A 20,066-nucleotide genomic window follows, 5' to 3' on the forward strand; every position below is an offset into this window, starting at 1 on the left:
GCCTGTGAAATACATCTTTATACAACATGGTTTCCATTCTGAGCTTTCACATATTTAAGTACATGGTCATCTACCTCCTTTACCATTTGCCAATGATAACTCAGAAAAATAGACTCTAATGTCTTCTGAATAACAGATCATCCACATGTCTGTGAAGCTAAAAGTAGATCATGACCACAAATACGAGTAGCCAGGGCTAATTTTATCCAAACTCTCAAACTAAAAAAAAGGCTTTTGTACAATATAGTTACACAATACATCTATCATCCATTGATAGGCTGCTATAGAATTTCATTAAATACCACCCTTTCCTCAGCTAAAGTAGCTCTCTCTAGGTTTTCTGTATGAATCTAGATTCATGCTAGTCTCAAGAAAACCCAACTATATATACAAACAGGTATTTAAGTTGAAGGTTTGGAAAACTAGTGTTTCTGAAATCTTCCAATAATCTATTATGACCAGAAGGCATAATAAAAGACTTGCACTGAAGCTAAGAGGAGGAAAGAACTAGCTGCTGGAGTTAGATTTTAATTGTTTGAAATTTCCATCTCTTTTTCTGCTGTAGGTGCTGCAGAGATGTATCAACAACCACATTTGTGAATCCTACTAAATGTGAACTGGATAAGGATACCTGTGATGAAAGTTATGGTGGTGATATAAGTGAATATCTTGAAGTCTTGTTTGGCAGAAGCATGCCTATTGGATTGGGGAAGGAGAAAAATCTTAAGACTGTTGTATAGATGGATGTTCTATGGGTAGTAGAGTGCTACTAAGACTCTGGTACAAATTATATCTAGTGACACTCTCTTCTGTGGCACTTCTACTTGCAGAATTGTCAACTTATTTAACAAATCTACTGAGGGATGACCTCAGAGCAGAACACAAAGTACTACTGCTTCCTAAGCAAAGAGATACACATCTAATCTGACCTATCCATGAGAAAATAGCAAATTGCTCTGGAAGCGAAGAGTCAAATATCTGCTCCCATGAAATGAATTAGCATGCAGATTAGTGCTTGATTGCTGCTACAACTGCTGCTGCTGTGGTGGCTGAGTGCCAGCTGGACAACAAAGACCATTTGTGCTGCCTGTCAGACTATTTGTAATTCTTCCGCCTGTTACTGTCAATGGAGCTTGCACTGTGGCTAAAGTAAAACAGGTGTTGGAGCCTTTAATCAATCAAGAGTTCCAAAGCCAGTTCTTATTTTAGGGTTAACCATTGAGGCAACAACTTGATAATAATAGGCAGTTTGAGTTAGTACTTAATAGCCTGGCATGCCATAGTTTGAATTTGACCAAAAGTCAAAGTTGGATTTCTGGCCACAGCTACTGCAAGTGATTTTGCTTAATGTCCTGGTGAACCTATTTGAGAGTAAGAAAATATCGATTTGCTCTAGGACAAGAAATCTGTTGCTGTCCAGGCTAAGCTTTTAATGCTGTTTGATGATTGTCTCTGTTTTTTGCCACATATTCATCTTTTTATTTATTTTTTGTTTTTTTATTTTAATTTATTATTTTTATTTTTCTGTGAAATGTATTGAAAATGACATACATTCAGACTATGCTTGGTACTATCCTCCACCCCACTTGCACTTCCCCCTCCCAACAATGAGTGTCCAGGTTAACCATGCTACATTCATATTTTTACACATATTTGAATGTAGCTCCTCCATAATCAACCTCAGCCTTCTTCCTATCATTCTAGCTTTAATGAGGTTTCTCCTCCGTTGTCTGGAGTATGTCTGGTATCACTAAACTTCCTAGTTTGAGCATATTAGAGAAAACATAAGTCCCGTCTCTTTCTGTGCTTGGCTGATCTCACTTAACAAAATGTTCTCCAAGACTATCCATCTTTTTGTGAATGACATGATTTTGTTCTTTATAGCTGAGTAGAATTCCATTGCATGCATTTCCCATAATTTTGCAATCCATTCATCTGTTGATGGAGACCTAGGTTGGTTCCATAAAATTCATGACTGATTTTTCTAGGTCTATGAAGAATGTTGTTGCTATTTTAATAGGAATTGCATTGAATCTATAGATCACTTTTGGCAGTATGGCCATTTTGATGATATTTATTCTGCCTATCCATGAGCAAGGGAGATCTTTCCATCTTCCAAGGTCTTCTTCAATTTCTTTCTTTAATGTTTTGTAGTTTTCTCTGTAGAGGTCTTTTACAGCTTTGGTTAGGTTTATTCTTAGGTATTTTATTAGTTTTGGGGTTACAGTGAATGGAATTGTTTTATTTCTTTTATTGTGGACTCATTGTTGGCAAAAAGAAAATCAACTGATTTCTTTAGACTGATTTTGTATCCTGCTACTTTGCTGAATTGGTTAATCAGCTCCAGTACTCTTTTGGTTGAGTTCATTGGGTTTTCTATTGATAAGATTATGTGGTTTTTGTTCCCAGTTCTATTTATGTGGTGAATAACATGTATTGATTTGTGTATGTTGAAACAGCCTTGCTTTTCTGGGGTGAAACTGACTTGGTTGTGGTGTATACTTCTCTTGATATGGTTTTGAATGTGTATAGCTGGTATTTTGTTTAGAATTTTTTGCATCTACATCAATATTGGTCTGTAATTTTCCTTTCTTGAGGTATCTTTATTTGGTTTGGGGGTTAATTTGATACTGGCCTCATAGAAGGAATTTGGGGAAATTCCATCTCTTTCAAATTCCCAGAAAAATTTGTGAAGTATTGGGGTTAGTTGTTCACTGAAGGCTTTATAGAATTCGATTGGGAACCCATCAGGGCCTGGGGTTTTCTTTGATGGCAGAATTTTTATTGCTGTTTCTATATATTTGCTTGCTATTGGTTGTTTTAGACTTGCTATGTCCTCTTGGTTCAGTTTATATAGGTTATATGTGGTTAGAAATCTATTGATTTATTCCATGTTTTCCAGTCTATTGGAGTATAAATTTTCAGAATACTTTCTGATAATCCTTTGAATTACCTCACTGTCTATGGCGATGTCTCCTTTTTCATTTCTGATTTTAATAATCTGTTGTTACTGGTTGAAATATTCTGTTTAGGAGAGAGGAAGATGGTGACCAAGAGTAGCAGCGCAAATGAATCCTACTGACACTCTATCACCATTGTCCCCAAAACGAAGCACTACAAAGCCAGATAATACTATCAGCAGAGGAATAAGAACAATAAACACAAGTGACAGAGAAAAAGAAGACTAGAAGACCAACCAGACAGAAAAAAAGCCCCACCTGCAGCAGTGGGCGCAAGCTTCCCACACAGCACCTCGTGCCTGTGACAAAAGGATAACAATGATTCAAAGAGAAAAGCAGCAGACCCACAGGTTGTAAGTCAGCCTGCTGGAAGACCTGCTACAGCATACAGGAGCTAACCATGCCATCCAGGGACCCAGAGTGATGTAAGCACCAGAATAGAAATTTGCCATTCTTGTGGCGCACCACTATGACGCCATTAAGCCAGTGACAACCCAGCTCACCATGCCTCCCACTGTCCCAGCTCAGGGAGCATCAGAAGCATAAGTAAAGCTGCAGCCCAAAGGGGATCCTTCAGCATTGTAACCCTAGGGACTAGCGCAGCCGCAATAAACTCCCTACATCTGAGATTTTGTGGTTCAACTCAGTAAAGGCGGAGTGGTGACAGAGAGCACCACACTCTCCAGAGACTCAGAGCTGCACTCAAGAACACTGTAAGCAAGGTTGGCCCCCGTGGGAAATAACCCAGTTGGACACCCTTAGGGTCTCATACAACATCAATAAACACACCAGGTCTGAGAATTTCCAAAACAGCATGGAGAAAGCGGGAGAGGGGGCTGCTGTTGAACACAACAGATGCTTTAATAAACTCAAGATTTGATCAGCAGAAAATGTGGAGGAAAAATCTAGATAGACCCAACTAAAGGAAGCTCCTGGGTCACCACAGACCTCTCAATCATGGTGAACATGGAGAAGTCACACCAGACCAACCCCAGCTGTGGAGAGCAGAGACTCCTACATTGTGATTGGTCTCAGACACATATATCACTAATGGTGGCAGAAAGAGGCCAAGACTCCAAACCGACGGAAAGCAGGAGGGTGACCTGAACTTCATACCCAACACAGCCGGAATGGTAGTGGCTGTTTACAAAGTCTGAGAAAATCTCAGAGGACCAAATTCACAGCAGGAAGGGTGCCAGTGTTATTTGGTATCTGCACAGAGAGAGTCTGCTACAGACCTATATTCTGGATCGTCAATTAGTTGTAGAATTACATTAATTCATGGTTGAGGTTGTTTTGGTTTTATTTGTTCCTTTTTTATGTATGAGTGTGTATACCTGGATGGTTTTGGGGGGTATATTTTTTGTTTTTTATTTTTAACCTATCCCAAAGCCTCTCCCAAGATTCTTCCTTTGTACATGCCAACTCTCATAACTTTCCCTTTACTATCTTTCTTCTGCTTTTTATCCCTCCCTTGTCTTGTATCAAACCTACTTCATACCATTATACCACAAATTCTACATTAGTTACTAGAATACTACTTTATCCTTACTATCTTTAATCTCTAGTATATACTACTGAACCAAACTCATATTTTCATTCTATTCAACTCTACCTGAGATTGTACCCTATTATTCCAGTTATTCCTGCACTTCCCTCCTTCCTCAATCTTCACTGAATACCATACAAACTAATTTACCATTTGACCCAACAATACCACTTCTGGGTATCTATCCAAAAGAAAGCAAACCAAACTACCAAACTAATCCATGTGTATCTATGTTCACAGCTGTACAATTCACCATAGCCAAACTATGGAACCAGCCAAGATGTGCATCAACAGATGAATGGATTACAAAACTGTGAGATATGTACACAATGGAATTTTACTCAGCCATTAAAAAAACTCAATTACATCATTTTCAGGGAAATGGATGAAACTGGAGGACATTATGCTAAGTGAGATTAGTCAGTCACAAAAAATAAGAAATCAGATGCTTTCCCTAATATGTGAAAGCTAAGGTGAAATGTGTCATAGGAGGATCTCCAGGTGAAAAAAGAGATCCTATAGAGGAGCAAACAAGGAAACCTAACTGAAGGGATGGCGGGGGGGAAGGAAACTCTCTAAAGCACATAAGGTACTTAAACAAATATATCGATGTCAATCACTAAACCAAGCATGGAAAGAAGGGATTGGGGAGGGAATGGGGTGGGAATGGGGTAGGGTCTAACTGGGCAATATGTGCATGTATGTCTACACAAGATTTTTATCCCAATATGATGTATGAATACATTGCACCAATAAATAATATTTTTGGTGGTACTGGGGTTCCTGGAAGCCCTTCTACCTCCGGGCTACACTCCTGGACCTATTTTTACATTTTTATTTGGAAACAGGGTCTCCAAAGTCAGCATGCACGGCTGGCTTCGAACCTGCGCGATCCTCCTGTCTCTGCCTCCCAAGCGTGGGAATTACAAGCGTGCGCCACCACGCCCGGCTCCAATAAATAATATTTTAAAAAGTAAAAAAGGAAATATTCTGCTTAGAGTTTTCTTTAGTTCTGAAGAATCTTTATTCATCTTTTGCCTTGAAGATCAATCTAGCAGTGTGAGAGGTTTGTTGAAGTCTCCCAATATTATTTTATTTGGGTCAATTTGAGACATGATGTCAAGAAGGGTTTGTTTTACAAATGTGGCTGCCCCCATAATTTGGGGCATAAACATTTACTATCATTATATCTTCTTGGTGGATTGTTCTTTTTAACAAAAGGAAGTGTCCTTCTTTGTCTCTTCTGATGTGTTTTAGCTTAAAGTCTGTTTTGTTGGCTATCAGCATTACTACCCCTGTCCATTTTTGGTCTCCATTAGCATGATATATCTTTTTCTATACTTTCACTTTCAGTCTGTCAATGTCTTTGGCTGTAAGGTGAGTTTCATACAAATAGCATATATTTGTATTATGTTTTTTAATCTACATTGCCAGTCTATGTCTTTTGATTGGTCAGTTAAGGCCATTGACGTTCAGAGTTATTATGGAAATATGATTTTTGTTTCCTGTCATTTTGTATTCTGTCTTCTGTTTGGTATCCTGTTATTTCTTCTTAGATTCCCCACTGATCAACTTCATCTCTTCTCTGGTTCTGAAGTATGCTTCTTTTTTCTTCTTTGTGGTTTATTTCTTTAAGTATTTTCTCTAGTGTTGGCTTTGAATTCATGAATTTTTTGAGGTTCTGCTTATATTGAAACACTTTTGTTTCTCCATCAATTTTGAATAATAGTTTTGTAGGATACAGCAGTTTTGGTTGGAAGTTATTTTCTTCCAGGGTCTGGATCACATCATACCAGTCTCTCCTGGCATTCATGACTTGGGTTGTAGAGTCTGGGGTGATTTTTATTGTTTTACACCTATATGTCAACTGTCCTTTTTTTCTCATTCCTTTTAAGATTCTTTCCTTGGCCTCTATGTTGGTCATTTTGGTTATTATATGGCATGGGGAGGTCCTTCTTTGATCTTGTGTTAATGGTGTTCTGTATGTCTCCTGGATGTGTAGGACCAAGTCTCTTTCCATGTTTGGAAAATTTTCTGAAATTATTTCTCTGAAGAGATTACGAATGCCCTTGGTCTGTACCTCTATATCTTCATCAGTGCCTTTTATCCTTAAGTTAGGACACTTCATATAGTCCCATATTTGTTGGATGTTTGGGTTTTGTTGCTGTAATAACTTCTGTATGCTGTTGACTGTGCTTTCAGTTTTGAATGAACTGTCTTCTCAGTGATACTCTATATTCCATTTCATCTTCCAGAATTTCTTTCTACTGGTGTCTTCATTTCATTTATTGACTATTTCATTTCATTCCAGACTTCTTTCTGATTCTTTCTTAGTGCCTATATTTCATCTTTCATTGTCTGTAGACTTATTTTAAAGCATATTGTAGATCAGGATTCGGAATTCCCCCTTTTGCATTTCTTATAGGTCAGTATTCATGATTTCCGTTGTCTCTTTACTATTCCTAGTTCTCGTATTTTCAAGGTTCTCAGGCCTGTTTTTCTGATGTTTTTCCATTGTTTGTGGGTATTATGTCTAATCCAATCTTAGTGGTAGGAATTTAGAGATGTCATCAGGTAAGCAGTCTGGCTTTATCTGGATTTCTTGAGGCTTCAACACTGGGGCTCATGGTTTGGGCCCATGGTCTGCCACTGGCAACAGCGGCTGGTCTGGAGCAGGTCAGTTTTGAGCTCAGGATTTTTGCAGTAGATCTCGCATTTCAGAGTTACTGGATTCCCTCCGCCATGGTTCCTGATTCTGTTTTGATGCGTAAGCTGTATTTATTTTGCTTGTCTAGAAGCTGCCTTCTTGATAGTTGAACTTTATTTGTTTCAGTTACTGAGATGTGCTACATTCTGCAGTTGTCATTTTGAATTTCCCCTCCATATTCAGCTTTTTATTAAAATACATTGGCTGAAAAGGCATACTTACACTAAAGCAACACCATAATACTAAAGTGGAACCATTGCTGGACCTACTTATACTGGTATAACAGCCATTCTGCTGCAGTCTGAGTTGGTTCCTGCAGAAGCAGCACTAATAATACATGTACTTGGTACAAGTGCAACTGGAGCAAGGCCTGAGGTGAATACACCAGCTGTATGTGATTTCTGACCTGCTGCTAAAGAATACTGCAGCTGTTGATCTGCAGTTAACTATTCAAATGTTAGTGCATTTGTACTCTGAAGGAGATGATGCTGGGAAATGTACTAAAGAATTCATTCACATCTGATTAATTACATGCTCAAATAGAAATTAATCCAGACAGGCACCTTCCATGGCATCCATATTCTGAGCTTCAATAGGAGGTTTATTAGCTATAGAATTAGTTTCCTTCCTAAATCAAAATATGATACATAAGGAGGGGAAAACTGGAATATATACTTAAAGGAAACACAGACAATGGGAAAATCCAGAAGATCAGAAACAACTTTAAAAACTTCTGTTTTTCTTTCTTTTTTTTTTTGATGGTACTGGGGGTGGAACCAAGAGGTTTTCTATCTCCGGGCTATACTCTCAGACCTATTTTTTATTTTATTTGGAAACAGGGCCTCACTAAGTTGCTGAGAGCCACACTAAGTAGCTGAGACTGGCTTCGAACCTGTGCGATCCTCTTATCTCAGCCTCCCAAGTGCGGGGATTACAAGCGTGTGCCACCACGCCCAGCTAAAAAAACTTCTATTTTTCTTTTGTGCTATAAAGTTTTCTCTTAAAACCGTCTTCAAAGTGTCCTATATTGTGATGTTGTGTCTATATTTTGGTTTAATTCTCAGAACTTTTTAATTTTCCCCATATATATATATATATATATATATATATATATATATATATGTGCACTGTATTCACATCATAATGGATTAAAAAAAATACTTTTGTAGACATACATGCACACATCGCCCAGTTAGCCCCTACCCGATCCCCACCCCGTTCCCTCCCCATCCCTCCTTCCCATGTTTGGCTTAGTGGTTGACATCAAGTATTATAGTAATTTATCCAATATTCACAATGATAATCTCACATAACAGTTTCATTTGTCCGATACCAAGCTTTTGATGACTTAAAGATAACATTTCAATATTTCTTTTTGCTTTCTTTCTTACCAGAGAATATTTTTTTCTTTTTTTTCCTTAGGTGAAACTATCATACATTTATTTATTTATTTTTCAGAAAAAAATCTATCCTAATATGGAATATGGACTCTAGATACCCAAAACAATCTCGAAAATGAACAAAGCTAGAAGATGTATATTTTATGATTGTAAACCATATAAAGCTAAAATACTTGAAACAGTGTAGTACTGTTATAAAGGCTGATATATAAACCATTGGAGTTAAATAAAAGCCTAGAGATAAATTCTTCCATATATTATCAAGTTATTTTTGACAAGGTTTCCATGAACATTTGGTGAAGGAAATAATAATCTTTTAACTATATATTGTTGAAAATTAATAATTACATGAAAAAGAATAAAATTGGACCCTTACCTAACACCATATACAAATATTAACTCAAAATAGATAAAAGACCTAAATATAAATCTTAAGACTATAAACTTTTAGAAGAACGTCTGGGTCATAAAACCTCACAACATTGAAATTGGCAGTGATTTTTTGGATATGATTTCAATGGCACAGGCAACAGAAGAGTATACAAACTCCCTAAAAAATAAAAAAAATATTGTATATCCAAAGACAATGTAAACAGAGTTAAAAATTACTGATAGAATGGGATAAAATATTTCCAAATGCTATATCTGAAGGTATATTAATATTCCAACGAGAAATCCTAAAAATTAGCAACAATAAAAGCAAACAATACAATTTAGAGATAGGCAAAAGACTAACATAAATAATGAATCTCCAAAGATAACCAATCTTAGTTGTCTGTTGGATGGAAAATCTTGTTTCTCTGGTTCTGGTGTGTGTTACCTATTTCTTCTTTGTAGTTAATCTCTTTGAGTATTTGCTCTAGTGCTGGTTCTGTTTGTCATGGAAGCTTCTTATTTCCCCATCTAATTTGATAGAAAGTTTTGCTGGGTAGGAAATTTTTGGCTGGAAGTTGTTTTCTTTCAGAGTTTGGAATATGTTACTCCAAACCCTTCTGGCTCTCATGACTTGGTTTGGGAAGTCTGGAGTGATTTTAATTGGTTTGCCTCTGAATGTCACTTGGCCCTTTGCTTGTGTTGCCTTTAAGATTCTCTGCTTGGCTTCCACATTGGTCATTTTGACAATTATGTGGTGTGGGGATCCTCTTCTCTGATCCTGTCTAAAGGGAGTTCTATAAAAGTTTCCTGGACCTGCGTATCGACCTCTTGCTCTATGTTTGGAAACTTTTCTGCTATTACTTCCTTGAAGAGATTGTTGATCCCTTTGGTTTCACCTTCTTTTCCCTCTTCTATTCCAATTATTCTTAGGTTAGCTCTCTTAAAATGGAACCATATTTCTTCAATGTCAGATTCCTGCTGTCAGATATTTTTTTCTAAATTAGAAACTATGTGTTCATTTTTGAAGTGCTCATCTTCTAAGAGCGAGATTCTATTCTCCATGTGGTCTAATTGGTTTTTTGTACTTTGAATTGAGGCCTTTACTTCATTAATTGCATCCTTTATCTCTTTTTGGCACTCTCTGAATTCTTTACGAAACACCTCTATTATTTCTACAGTTATTTTCCTGATTTGATCTTCTAGAAATCTCTGAATTTCTGTTTTATCGGGTTCTGATGTTGTGGGGTTGTGGGCATTCATTGCTCCATTGTTATTCCTCTTTTCCATGATTTCGGAAATTTGTGGCTTCTCTGGGTTCTTCCCTTGGGTCTATGCGACTTCACTTAAGGTGCTCTGGATCTCGAGTCTGTGGTATCTTAGTCCCCACTACTACTTTACTGGGTTGTATCGCAGAGTCTCAGACCCAGAGAGTCAATCAAGGCTGCTTTAGACCATGGGGGGTGCCAGGTTGGGCGTTCTCCTATGGTGTGATATTTCTGCCACCGCCACTCCCCCACTGGGTCAAGTCCCTGCGAGTGCAGTACTGGGATTTCTCCTCTAGGGGCCACAATTTCACTCACTGTTGTTGAGTGCGCAGATGGAGCTGTAGTAGACTCGGTGAATTCGCTGCTGCTGCCGCCAGTGGCAATATGGTGCTGTTGATATGCCCACGGCCGTGAGGCTGGCGTATTTCTTCTCTGTTTTTGAGCTCTACTCTGAGTCCCTGCAGGGTGTGCTGAGCCCAGCCCCTGGGAGCTTTAGACGCTCCCTGCACCGAGCAATTTGCCGAATTCCTCCTGGCTGATCTGCAGCGGCTCACCTCCGCTCACTGTCTGCCGCTCCTTTCTGGAGCCTGGTGGGCTGTTGGGTGCATTGGTCTGGTGCTGGCCGGTGAACTCGCCGCTGCCGCTGGCTGTAAGGCACTGCTGCTGCGTCCTAGGGTGTGAGGCCGACATATCTCCTCTCTGGCTCTAAGCTCCGTTCTGAGTTCCCCTCCTCTCTAGGGCCTGGTGCTGCAAGGGAAGATGGCGCCTGCCACTTCATGCCACGGCTCCTGCCACATCACTGCGGTCTGATTTCTTTCTGGTGTCTCGTTTTTCCAGCCCTCTTTTTCTCTGTCTCTTGTAATTACATATTTTGTTTCTCTGCTGATGGTGTTTTCTGGCTATGAAAGGCGCTGATATTGTGGTAATAGAGATTGGTTGTTAGCAGGGCTCGTAAGCCCCGCTTTTCTCCGTTGCCATCTTCCCGGAAGTCCCCCTTATTTCTTCTATAATATAGTATTCATTCAAAAGTGTATCATTCAATCTCCATGTATTTATATAATTACTTGGTTTTTATTTAAGTCTTTGATTCATTTATTGTCGGTTTCATCTCACTCAGGGACTGTTTTCCTCAATTTCAGTATTAATATGTTCTTTTATATCCTTTACACTTTCTCTGATTTGATTTCTAACAACTTTGAACATATAGAAAATCAAAATTCCGAATTCTCCTGGCATTTTCTGCAGCTCTGTAGTGATGATCTCCACTGTTATTGAGTTGTGGAAGTTTATTTCATGCTCTCAGGATTCGTAGATTTGTATTTGTTTTCTTAACATCTTTTTCTTCTTCACGTGGAAGTTCTACATCTATTTGTTGTCCCTTTATAATGAGTCTTATATATTTCCCTCAATGAATCTGTACAATATAATTAGATTTTTATTTAGTTCCCCAGAACCTATTTAACAGTATTTAGTTCTTAGTACACCTGTCAGCAATCTCTGGTTGCTGGTGGTCTCAAGTCCCAATCTCAGAAGGGCCAGCGACTATAACATTTCTGAGCTTGCATACATGCTTGCTGAGATTTAATGCCTCAGAGATACCACCATCATCCTGCTGGTTGTGATCAGATGAAACCCTGTGTACCGCTAGTCTCTGGTCTCTATGATCAGCAGGCCCATGCCCAGTAGGGCCAGAGACAATGATGTTCTGAACCTATGGCCCAGATGACTGAGATTTGATGCCCCAGGGACACCATTGATGCTCTGCCAGCTGTGATTATGTGAAACCTGACTGGCCCCTGAGTCATTGGTTGTGGGGGCCAAACTCCACCAGGGGATAAACTGCTACATTCTGAGCATGGAGTGTGGGTGGATGAGTAATTTAGCTCCAGGGAAATGACTGCCACTCTAGGTATCTGTGATCACATGAGATGTTGCTGGCCACCAGCCACAGTACTCATGGTATCCAAACACCACTGAGCAAGAGTTTATAGTCTTTCAAGACTGAGGCACAATTGGCTGAGCTACTTCAACCCACAAATACCAATGCTAATAATCCTGCTATAATCAGTGATTGCTGAAGACCCTACAGGAGGAAGCAAAATGATGACTCTAGATCCCTCCAGAGTGTCCCTAGGAACTGTCCACTGATTCATGTTTATGCTCTGTCCAACTGAAGCCCCTGACCTCATCTCCACAGAGATGGTTTGCAAACTCACAGACTCCACAGGTTTGGTGCTATCCCTAGGACATTTTGTAAACTTACAGTCTTGGCAAGTTCTGTAGTAGACACTCAGGTTCCTGTAAGAAGGGTCTGTAGTTACCCAGTCCCAACAATTTCAGTTGCAGTCACAGGAGTTTTCTGGGAGGTTTGGATGGGTGGTCTAGACATTAATGATGGTCTTGATGAGACCAGTTGTAGCCACTCAGGTAGCTGCAGAAAAGGTCTGTAGTTTCTCAGTATAGAGGAGTTCAGCAATAGCAGCAAGAGTTCACTGGGCAGTTTTGCTGGGTGGTCTGGAGATATGTGATTTTGAGATAATTGAGAATAGAGAAAAGAACAAAATTGCTTTTTCATGTTACTTATCTGCAACCATTTGTTCTAAAGGATTTAGCATCTTCTTTGCCGTGGTCCATCTTGGAGAGCTGCTGGATTCTGGCAGCCACCAGCCCCAGTGTATCCTCACAAAGATGTACCCTGCCTCAGCTTTCTGCTCACCAGATAAGATGTGTGAAGCCCTTTTCCACATTATTGCATTTACTTCAGTTTCCATGAAAACTGTCCATGTCCAGACAGATCTTCCATGTACCATAATACGTTGCAACATTGAGAAGTTCCTCATGCAATCTGTCTCCATTTATCATCCCAAAAGAATATATCTTCTTGTCCATCTTTTATTGGATCATTAAATTCTCAAAATATTGATAGAGAAGAGCTCTCTTTTTCCATGAGATTCTATTGTAAGAGCTAGAAAACTATAATCCATTTCATCCACAGATCAGCACAGCTGTTTTCAATTGCCTCAGCTAGGCATAATGAACTTTGCAAATACCACAACATTACTCCAGATCATCATTCTCCCCAGCTGCAGTGATGCATATAATAATTAGCTTTTTTAGCCAGCAACAGTTTTTAATACAAGCAGCAAGAATGTATATCTTTGTCTTGTTCTTGTGGAAAGCTTTCAGTCTTTTAGCATTAAACACCATTTTAACTTTGAGACAATCATTGATGCTATTTAGCAAGTTAATTCCCTTCTATTTCTAATCTCTTTAGTGTTACTATAAAGGGGTATGTGTGTTTTTCAAATGTGCTTTCTGCATCTATTGAGATGATTATGTATTATTATCTTATTTATTTATGTGGTGCATTATATACATTGTGTTTTGTATGATGAACTAGCCAATCATTACCTGGATAAATACTACATAGTCATGTATATAATACTTTTTATGTTCTGTTGGATTTGGTCAGCCAGTATTCTTGTTGAAAAATTTTGCATCCTACACATAAGAGAGATCTGTCTCTAGTTTTCTTCTGATATTTTTTGTGGTTATGGTATCAAGGAATACTCACAAAAATGAATTGTAAAGTATTTACTACCTTTCTATACTTTAGAATAATTTGTTAAGATTGGTATTAATTATTCATTAGATGTTTAGTGAAATTCAGCACCAATCAGATCTGGTCCTGGTATGTTGATTATGGGGATTTTCTCGATTACTAATTCAATCTCTGCTTATTTTTCCCCACCTTTCATGAGGTAAAATGGCAAATAAAAGTTGCATATGCCAGGCGTGGTGGCACATGCTTGTAATCCCCTCACTTGAGAGGCTGAGAAAGGAGGATCATGCAGGTTCAAAGCTAGCCGCACTGGCTTAGGAGACCCTGTTTCCAAATAAAAAGTATAAAAATAGGTCTGGGAGTGTAGCCCAGAGGTAGTAGGGCTTCTAGGAACCCCAGTACCACACACACACAAAAAAGTTGTATATACTTAATATGTATGATATGATGTTTTAATACATGTGTATATTGTAAAACAGTTACCACAATAAAGCTAATTATCATATCCATCAATTCATATAGTTTCCTTTTTGTGGTGAGGAAATTTAAGATACATTCTTTTAGCAAATTACAAATATACAATAAAATATTATTAGCATTAAATGCATCATGTTATATATTTGAATCTTGGATTTAATTCATCTTGGAAAATTAAAGTTTTGTACCTTTTGTTTCACCATTTCTGTCACCTCCAGCCCTAACAAGCACCATGTAAATGTCTGAATCTACCAGTTTGACTTTATGGGCCACATATAGGTAAGATCATGTAGTATTTTTCTTTCTGTGCCTAGCTTATTTCACATAGGAAAATAAATTTCAGGTTTACCCATGTAGACAAAATACTATTCAATTACACAAAAACATACACACATATATCCTCATTTTTATCCATTTATATATTACACAGGCAGATCATTGTCATTTTGGCTATTGTGAATAATGCTGCAATTAACAAAAGAGTACATATATATGTTTAGCATAATGATTTCATTTGCTCTGGATTTATCCCCAGAAATAGAACTGCTGATGGTTCTCTTTTTAATTTCTCAAACAAGATATATAATGTTTTCATTGTGGTTATATTAATCTACATCCACAAAACTGCATTTAAGAGTTCCCTTTTCTCAACTATCTGACCAAAATTTGTTATTATTTGTCTTTTTAAAATAGGCATTCTTTTTATTTGGTACTGGTCATTGAACACAAAGCTATCTACTCTGATCTATGTCTTTTTATTTTATATTTATTTTATTTTATTTTATTTGGGGGGGTTGGTACTGGGGTTTCTGGAGGCCCTTCTACCTCTGGGCTACACTCCCAGACCTATTTTATATTTTTATTTGGAAACAGGGTCTCTTAAGCCAGCATGGCTGGCTTCGAACCTGCGCAATCCTCCTGTCTCCGCTTCCCAAGTGCGGGGATTACAAGCGTGCGCCACCATGCCCGGCATTATTTTAATTTTTTGAAACAGAGTCTCACCAAGTTACTGAAGGTCTCACTATATTTCTGAGCCTGGACTCAAACCTGAAATCCTCCTGTCTCAACCTCCCAAGTACTGGAATTACAGATGTGTGCTGCTGTGCCCAGATGATAATAGGTATTCTAGCAAGTATAAGAGGATGTCCATTTGTGGCTTTGACTTCCATTTCCCTGATGACTAGTAATGTTAAACATTGTTAACTTTTCTTTTTCCCATTTGTAAGTTTTCTTTTGAGTAATATCTGTTCATATCGTATTGAGTAGTATGATTTTCTTACATATTTTGGATATTAATTTCTTATCAGAGAAATGGTTTGCAAATATTTTCTCACATTTCACAGGTTTTATTTTCACTTTGTTAGATTTTTTTCTTTTCTAAATAGAAAACATTTGCTTTGATCCCATCTCTTTTATCTATGTTTTCTTTGGTTGCCTGTAGCATATAAAATTATATGAAATAACCACTGCTCAGAGTCATGTCAAAAAATGTTTTCAAAGTTTTTATCTAATAGTTTTACCATTCCAGGTCATATATTTAAGTACTTAATACATTTGGAATTAATTTTTGTATATGTGTGAGATAAGGGTACAATCTCATGCTTCTGCATGTGGCTGTGTTACTGGCGTCGTTGTCAAGGGTTAATTGGCTATAAATGTGTCAGTTTATTTCTATATTCTCTGTTCTGTTCCCCTAGTCTATAAGTACATTTTTGTGCCAGTACCAGTGTCTCATTGTTTTGATTGCTATAGCTATTCAAGTATATACTGATATCAAGTAGTGTGATAACTTCACATTGTTATTCTTTTTAAAGATAACTGTAAATCGGGCGTGGTGGTACACGCTTGTAATCCTCACACTTGGGAGGCTGGGACAGGAGGATCACACAGGTTCAAAGCCAGCCTCAGCTAATTAGTGAGGCTCTCAGCAACTTAGTGATACCCTGTTTCCAAATAAAGTATAAAATAGGTCTGGGAGTATAGCTCAGAGGTAGAAAGCCCCTGGGTTCCACCCCCAGTACCACCAGAAAAAAAAAGAAAAGAAAAAAAAGATAACTGTAGCTAGGTGTGGTAGAGCATGCCTATAATCTCAGTACTTGGAAAGCTGAAACAGGAAGAGCACAGGTTTGAGGCCAGCCTCAACAACTTAGTGAAACCCTCAGTAATTTAGCAAGACACTGAATAAAAATAAGATAAAAAAGGGATGGGGTATAACTCAGAAATAGAATGTCCCTGGGTTCAATCCCCAGTACCTGTAGTTATTTGGGGTCTGAAGCTGTGGTGGAAACTTGATTCTGAGGCAGGCCTAGATACAATTTCCATGTAGACCAGCTTGGGGCCTAGTCTATGGCTAACCTTGCACTGGTTCAGATTTAGAGTCTGGGTCTAAAGAGACAGTAGACTAGGGCTGCAGGAATTAGTTTTGTGCCAGGATTCACTTGAGTAGGCCTACTGCTCGGGTGTATGGCAAATTTGGTGATGGTTTCATTGTCCTTCCTTCACATGAAAAGTATCTCTGTCTACACTGAACTGTACAGGTTGAGGAAGAGGTGATATGGGTAATGAACAGCTATCTTTTCTACCCTCTTCAATGCAACATTTTTTTATTTATGTGCCCCACCCAGGTTCTGTAACCTCAGATCTGAATTTCTTAGTTTCAAATTGATATTTATCTGAGGGTACATGTAATAAACTCTTATTTTACCAGTTTGCCAAATTTATTCGCTTCCTTATTTTTGGATCTAATTTCCAATAAACAAAGTTCTCTTCTCTGCAAATCTGATGGATAGTACTGCCACTTTACTCTCTCTATACTTATTATAGTTCTATCCAAATAGTCTATTTTTGTGTTAGTCTTAATAAATTTTGTCTGTTTTGAATTTGTCCATTTCATCAGGGCATTTAATTCATTAGTATGCAGTTAATCATAAGACTCCCTTAAAAATTTTTAAGGTCAGTAGTAATATACCCTTTTATTTCTGATATTATAATATGAATATTCCTCCTCATCCCTTTCCTTGATCACATTGATTAAAATTAGTCAATTGTGCTGCTCTTTTCAAAAGGATAAATTTTTATTTTGTTATTTTTCTCATTAATTTTCTTCTTTCCATTTTGTCTTTTAATTCTAATATTCATTATTCTTTTTGGTTTAGTTTATTCTTTTTTTGCTAAACTTTAAGGATAAGTCAGTCTGAGTTACTGATTTGTAATTTTCCTTTTTTATGTGTGGTACTGGGGATTGAACCCAGGGGAAATTTATTTCTGAGACATACCAATAACCCTATTTTTTTATTTTGATACAGTGTCTCACTGAGTCACAGAGGCCCTTGTTAAGTTGCAGAGGCTGGCTAAAATCTTGTGATCCTCCTGTCTCATTGACAGTGAAAATTATAGGCAGGTGTGGAGATAAACATTTTTCCTTGAGCACTGCTTTATATGCAGTCCTTAAGTTGTGGTATGTTGTGTTTTATCAAATTAATCTTTATGTATTTTCTAAATTCTCTAGATTCCACTCACTGACTCATTAATTTAGGAATATAGTAATATATGTGTGTGTGTGTGTATGTATTTAAAAATTTTCCAAATTCCCTTCTTTTATTGCATTCTTATTACATTCTACTATAGATAGAGAGCATATTTTGCATTATTTCAAGTATTTTTAAATTTACTAGGGTTTTTACAGATATATATATATATATATATATATATATATATATATATATATAACCTTTTTTAGTGGTACTGGGGTTCTACATATTCTACTGTTTTGGGATAACAAGTTCTATAAATACCTATTAGGTCTAGTTGGTTTATAGTATTGTTCAATTATTCTACTTCCTTGTTGAGTTTCTATTTGTTACATTATCAAGCTTTTAATCTCCATGCTTAGTACAGGTTTGTGAAATTGATGCCCATAGAATAGGAGACATTATTAGAATTTGGGAAGAATCAAAGTCAAAGCAGAAGGGCTATAGTGGGGACCTGTGATTCTGTGTTTTGTTTAGCTGTAAGCACATTCTAGAGTAATATTCTAAATCCATCCCATGCAATTAAAGTTGCTGGGTTCTGCTTTGGGCATAATAATATAGATTTTCAAGCACAAGTAATCTGGGTTCTTGTAATCAATACTTTGTGCCAATCATAAATCAGTGACTGGATTTTAAAATATAGTCAGATTGGCTAAGTAAGGCAGCAGTATATAGGTTAGTCTTTTCAGAGATAAAAATAATAACTGACATTTATAGTGTGCAAAAATACTTTTCCAAATGCTCTGTCTTAATGGTATAAGGGTAAGAGTTATCCATTTGAGCTTATTTGGGGATTAAAAGTCTTGACATTTTATATACTTACCAATGCTTTTAAAGCAATAAGTTCTTAATGGGGAAATAAAAGCCCTCATCTTGAGCTTAAAATTTCCCATCTAGCTCTGTGATCTTTTGCAAGTAATATCACCAATGGGGACCCCAGTTTTCCTATTACATGTGTGGTTCTATAAAACACTTTCTGAGAGCTACTACACCATTCTCATTCACCAACTCCCAACTTTTTTTATCAGTTAATCTTTTGTTCTTGATAGCACTCTGGAATATATTTCTTGGGTCAGGCACACTGAGTATACAGGTGATCTTAGAGATTGTTTACCAAAGAAAATTCTGGATAACTTGAAATTTCGCCCTATGGGTAAATCAGGCAATACTAACCTCAAGAACTGCTTCCTCGGTTTCCTCAGGCACCTCCAAATCATCAAATAGTCCAATTAGTGGCTCCTTCTGGGATTCAATGCTGTTGTGAAGCAAAAAAAAGTTTATGTAAGTTTTTTTGAACTGTGTTATAAACATTTTAAAATTTATTTTAGTTGACAAATCATAATTGTAGAGAATCTTAGATGTCAGCAAGATGGTTAACTAAAGATGCCAAATGTTCCTTCCTCCTACAAAAAGCACCAAAATAACAGACAAACAATATTTTTTTTACCAGACTTAAGAAAAGAATGAGAGTATAGCATCAGGAGGGTGGCAGAAACTCTGTGTATCAAAGAAACACGGGATAACTATAAAGAAAATTGGAGTCAATACCTTGTCCCTATCCTCACAATCATAACTAACTTCTCCCTGCAGGGAATTTTAAGCAAGAGACCTGCAGTAGCCCCCACCACTGCCATGGATACATACAGTTGCTACTAATGTAGAATTTTGCAGTATTCACAGGCCCTGAGTCTCATTTAAGGAGCTGCCTAGAGTTCACACAGCTGCATTACTACAGAGAATGAACCCACATTGTGCTCCAAACTCATGGCTCAAGCTGCTTTAGTGCTGTGTCATAATGAAACTAGAGGCACAGTGTGTCCTGCTATAGAAGCAAGTCACACCTGCATAACTTCATCCCTGAAGCTCTACTATGGTTGTACAGTACAATCTTATCAAAATATCAATTTCATTTTTCCACAGAACTAGAACAAATGGTCCTAAAAATTATATTGAATATAGAAAACCCAGAATAGACAAAGCAATTATAAGCAATAAGGACCATACTAGATACACTACAATACCTGATTTCAAATTATGCTATAGAACTATAGTAAAATCAGCATGATAGTGACATAAAAGCAGACTCATAGAACAATGGAATAAATTATAATACAGAGGCAAATTACTCAGATACAGCCAGCCAATTTTTATAAAAGTGCATAATATATACATTGGAGAAAAGCAGCCATTTTGACAAATGATACTGGGAAAACAAAATATCCATTTGTAGCAAACTGAATC

The 20,066-nt window shown here is 37.5% G+C and overlaps 1 protein-coding gene across 1 annotated transcript in view; it reads right to left on the reverse strand.

Moving 5' to 3' along the window:
• Positions 1 to 20,066, reverse strand: part of LOC308278889 (vascular endothelial growth factor receptor kdr-like) — a gene marked incomplete at both ends in the record, with an annotated part of 257,546 nt that overhangs the window by 16,737 nt on the left and 220,743 nt on the right. Inside the window, one exon of the mRNA XM_080718883.1 lies at positions 18,999 to 19,080. Coding sequence (XP_080575009.1) covers positions 18,999 to 19,080 — 82 coding nt within the window. The remainder of the gene's footprint in view (positions 1 to 18,998; positions 19,081 to 20,066) is intronic.

This window comes from Muscardinus avellanarius (genome assembly GCF_963383645.1).
Source record: "Muscardinus avellanarius genome assembly, chromosome: X".
Classification (NCBI taxonomy): domain Eukaryota; kingdom Metazoa; phylum Chordata; class Mammalia; order Rodentia; family Gliridae; genus Muscardinus; species Muscardinus avellanarius.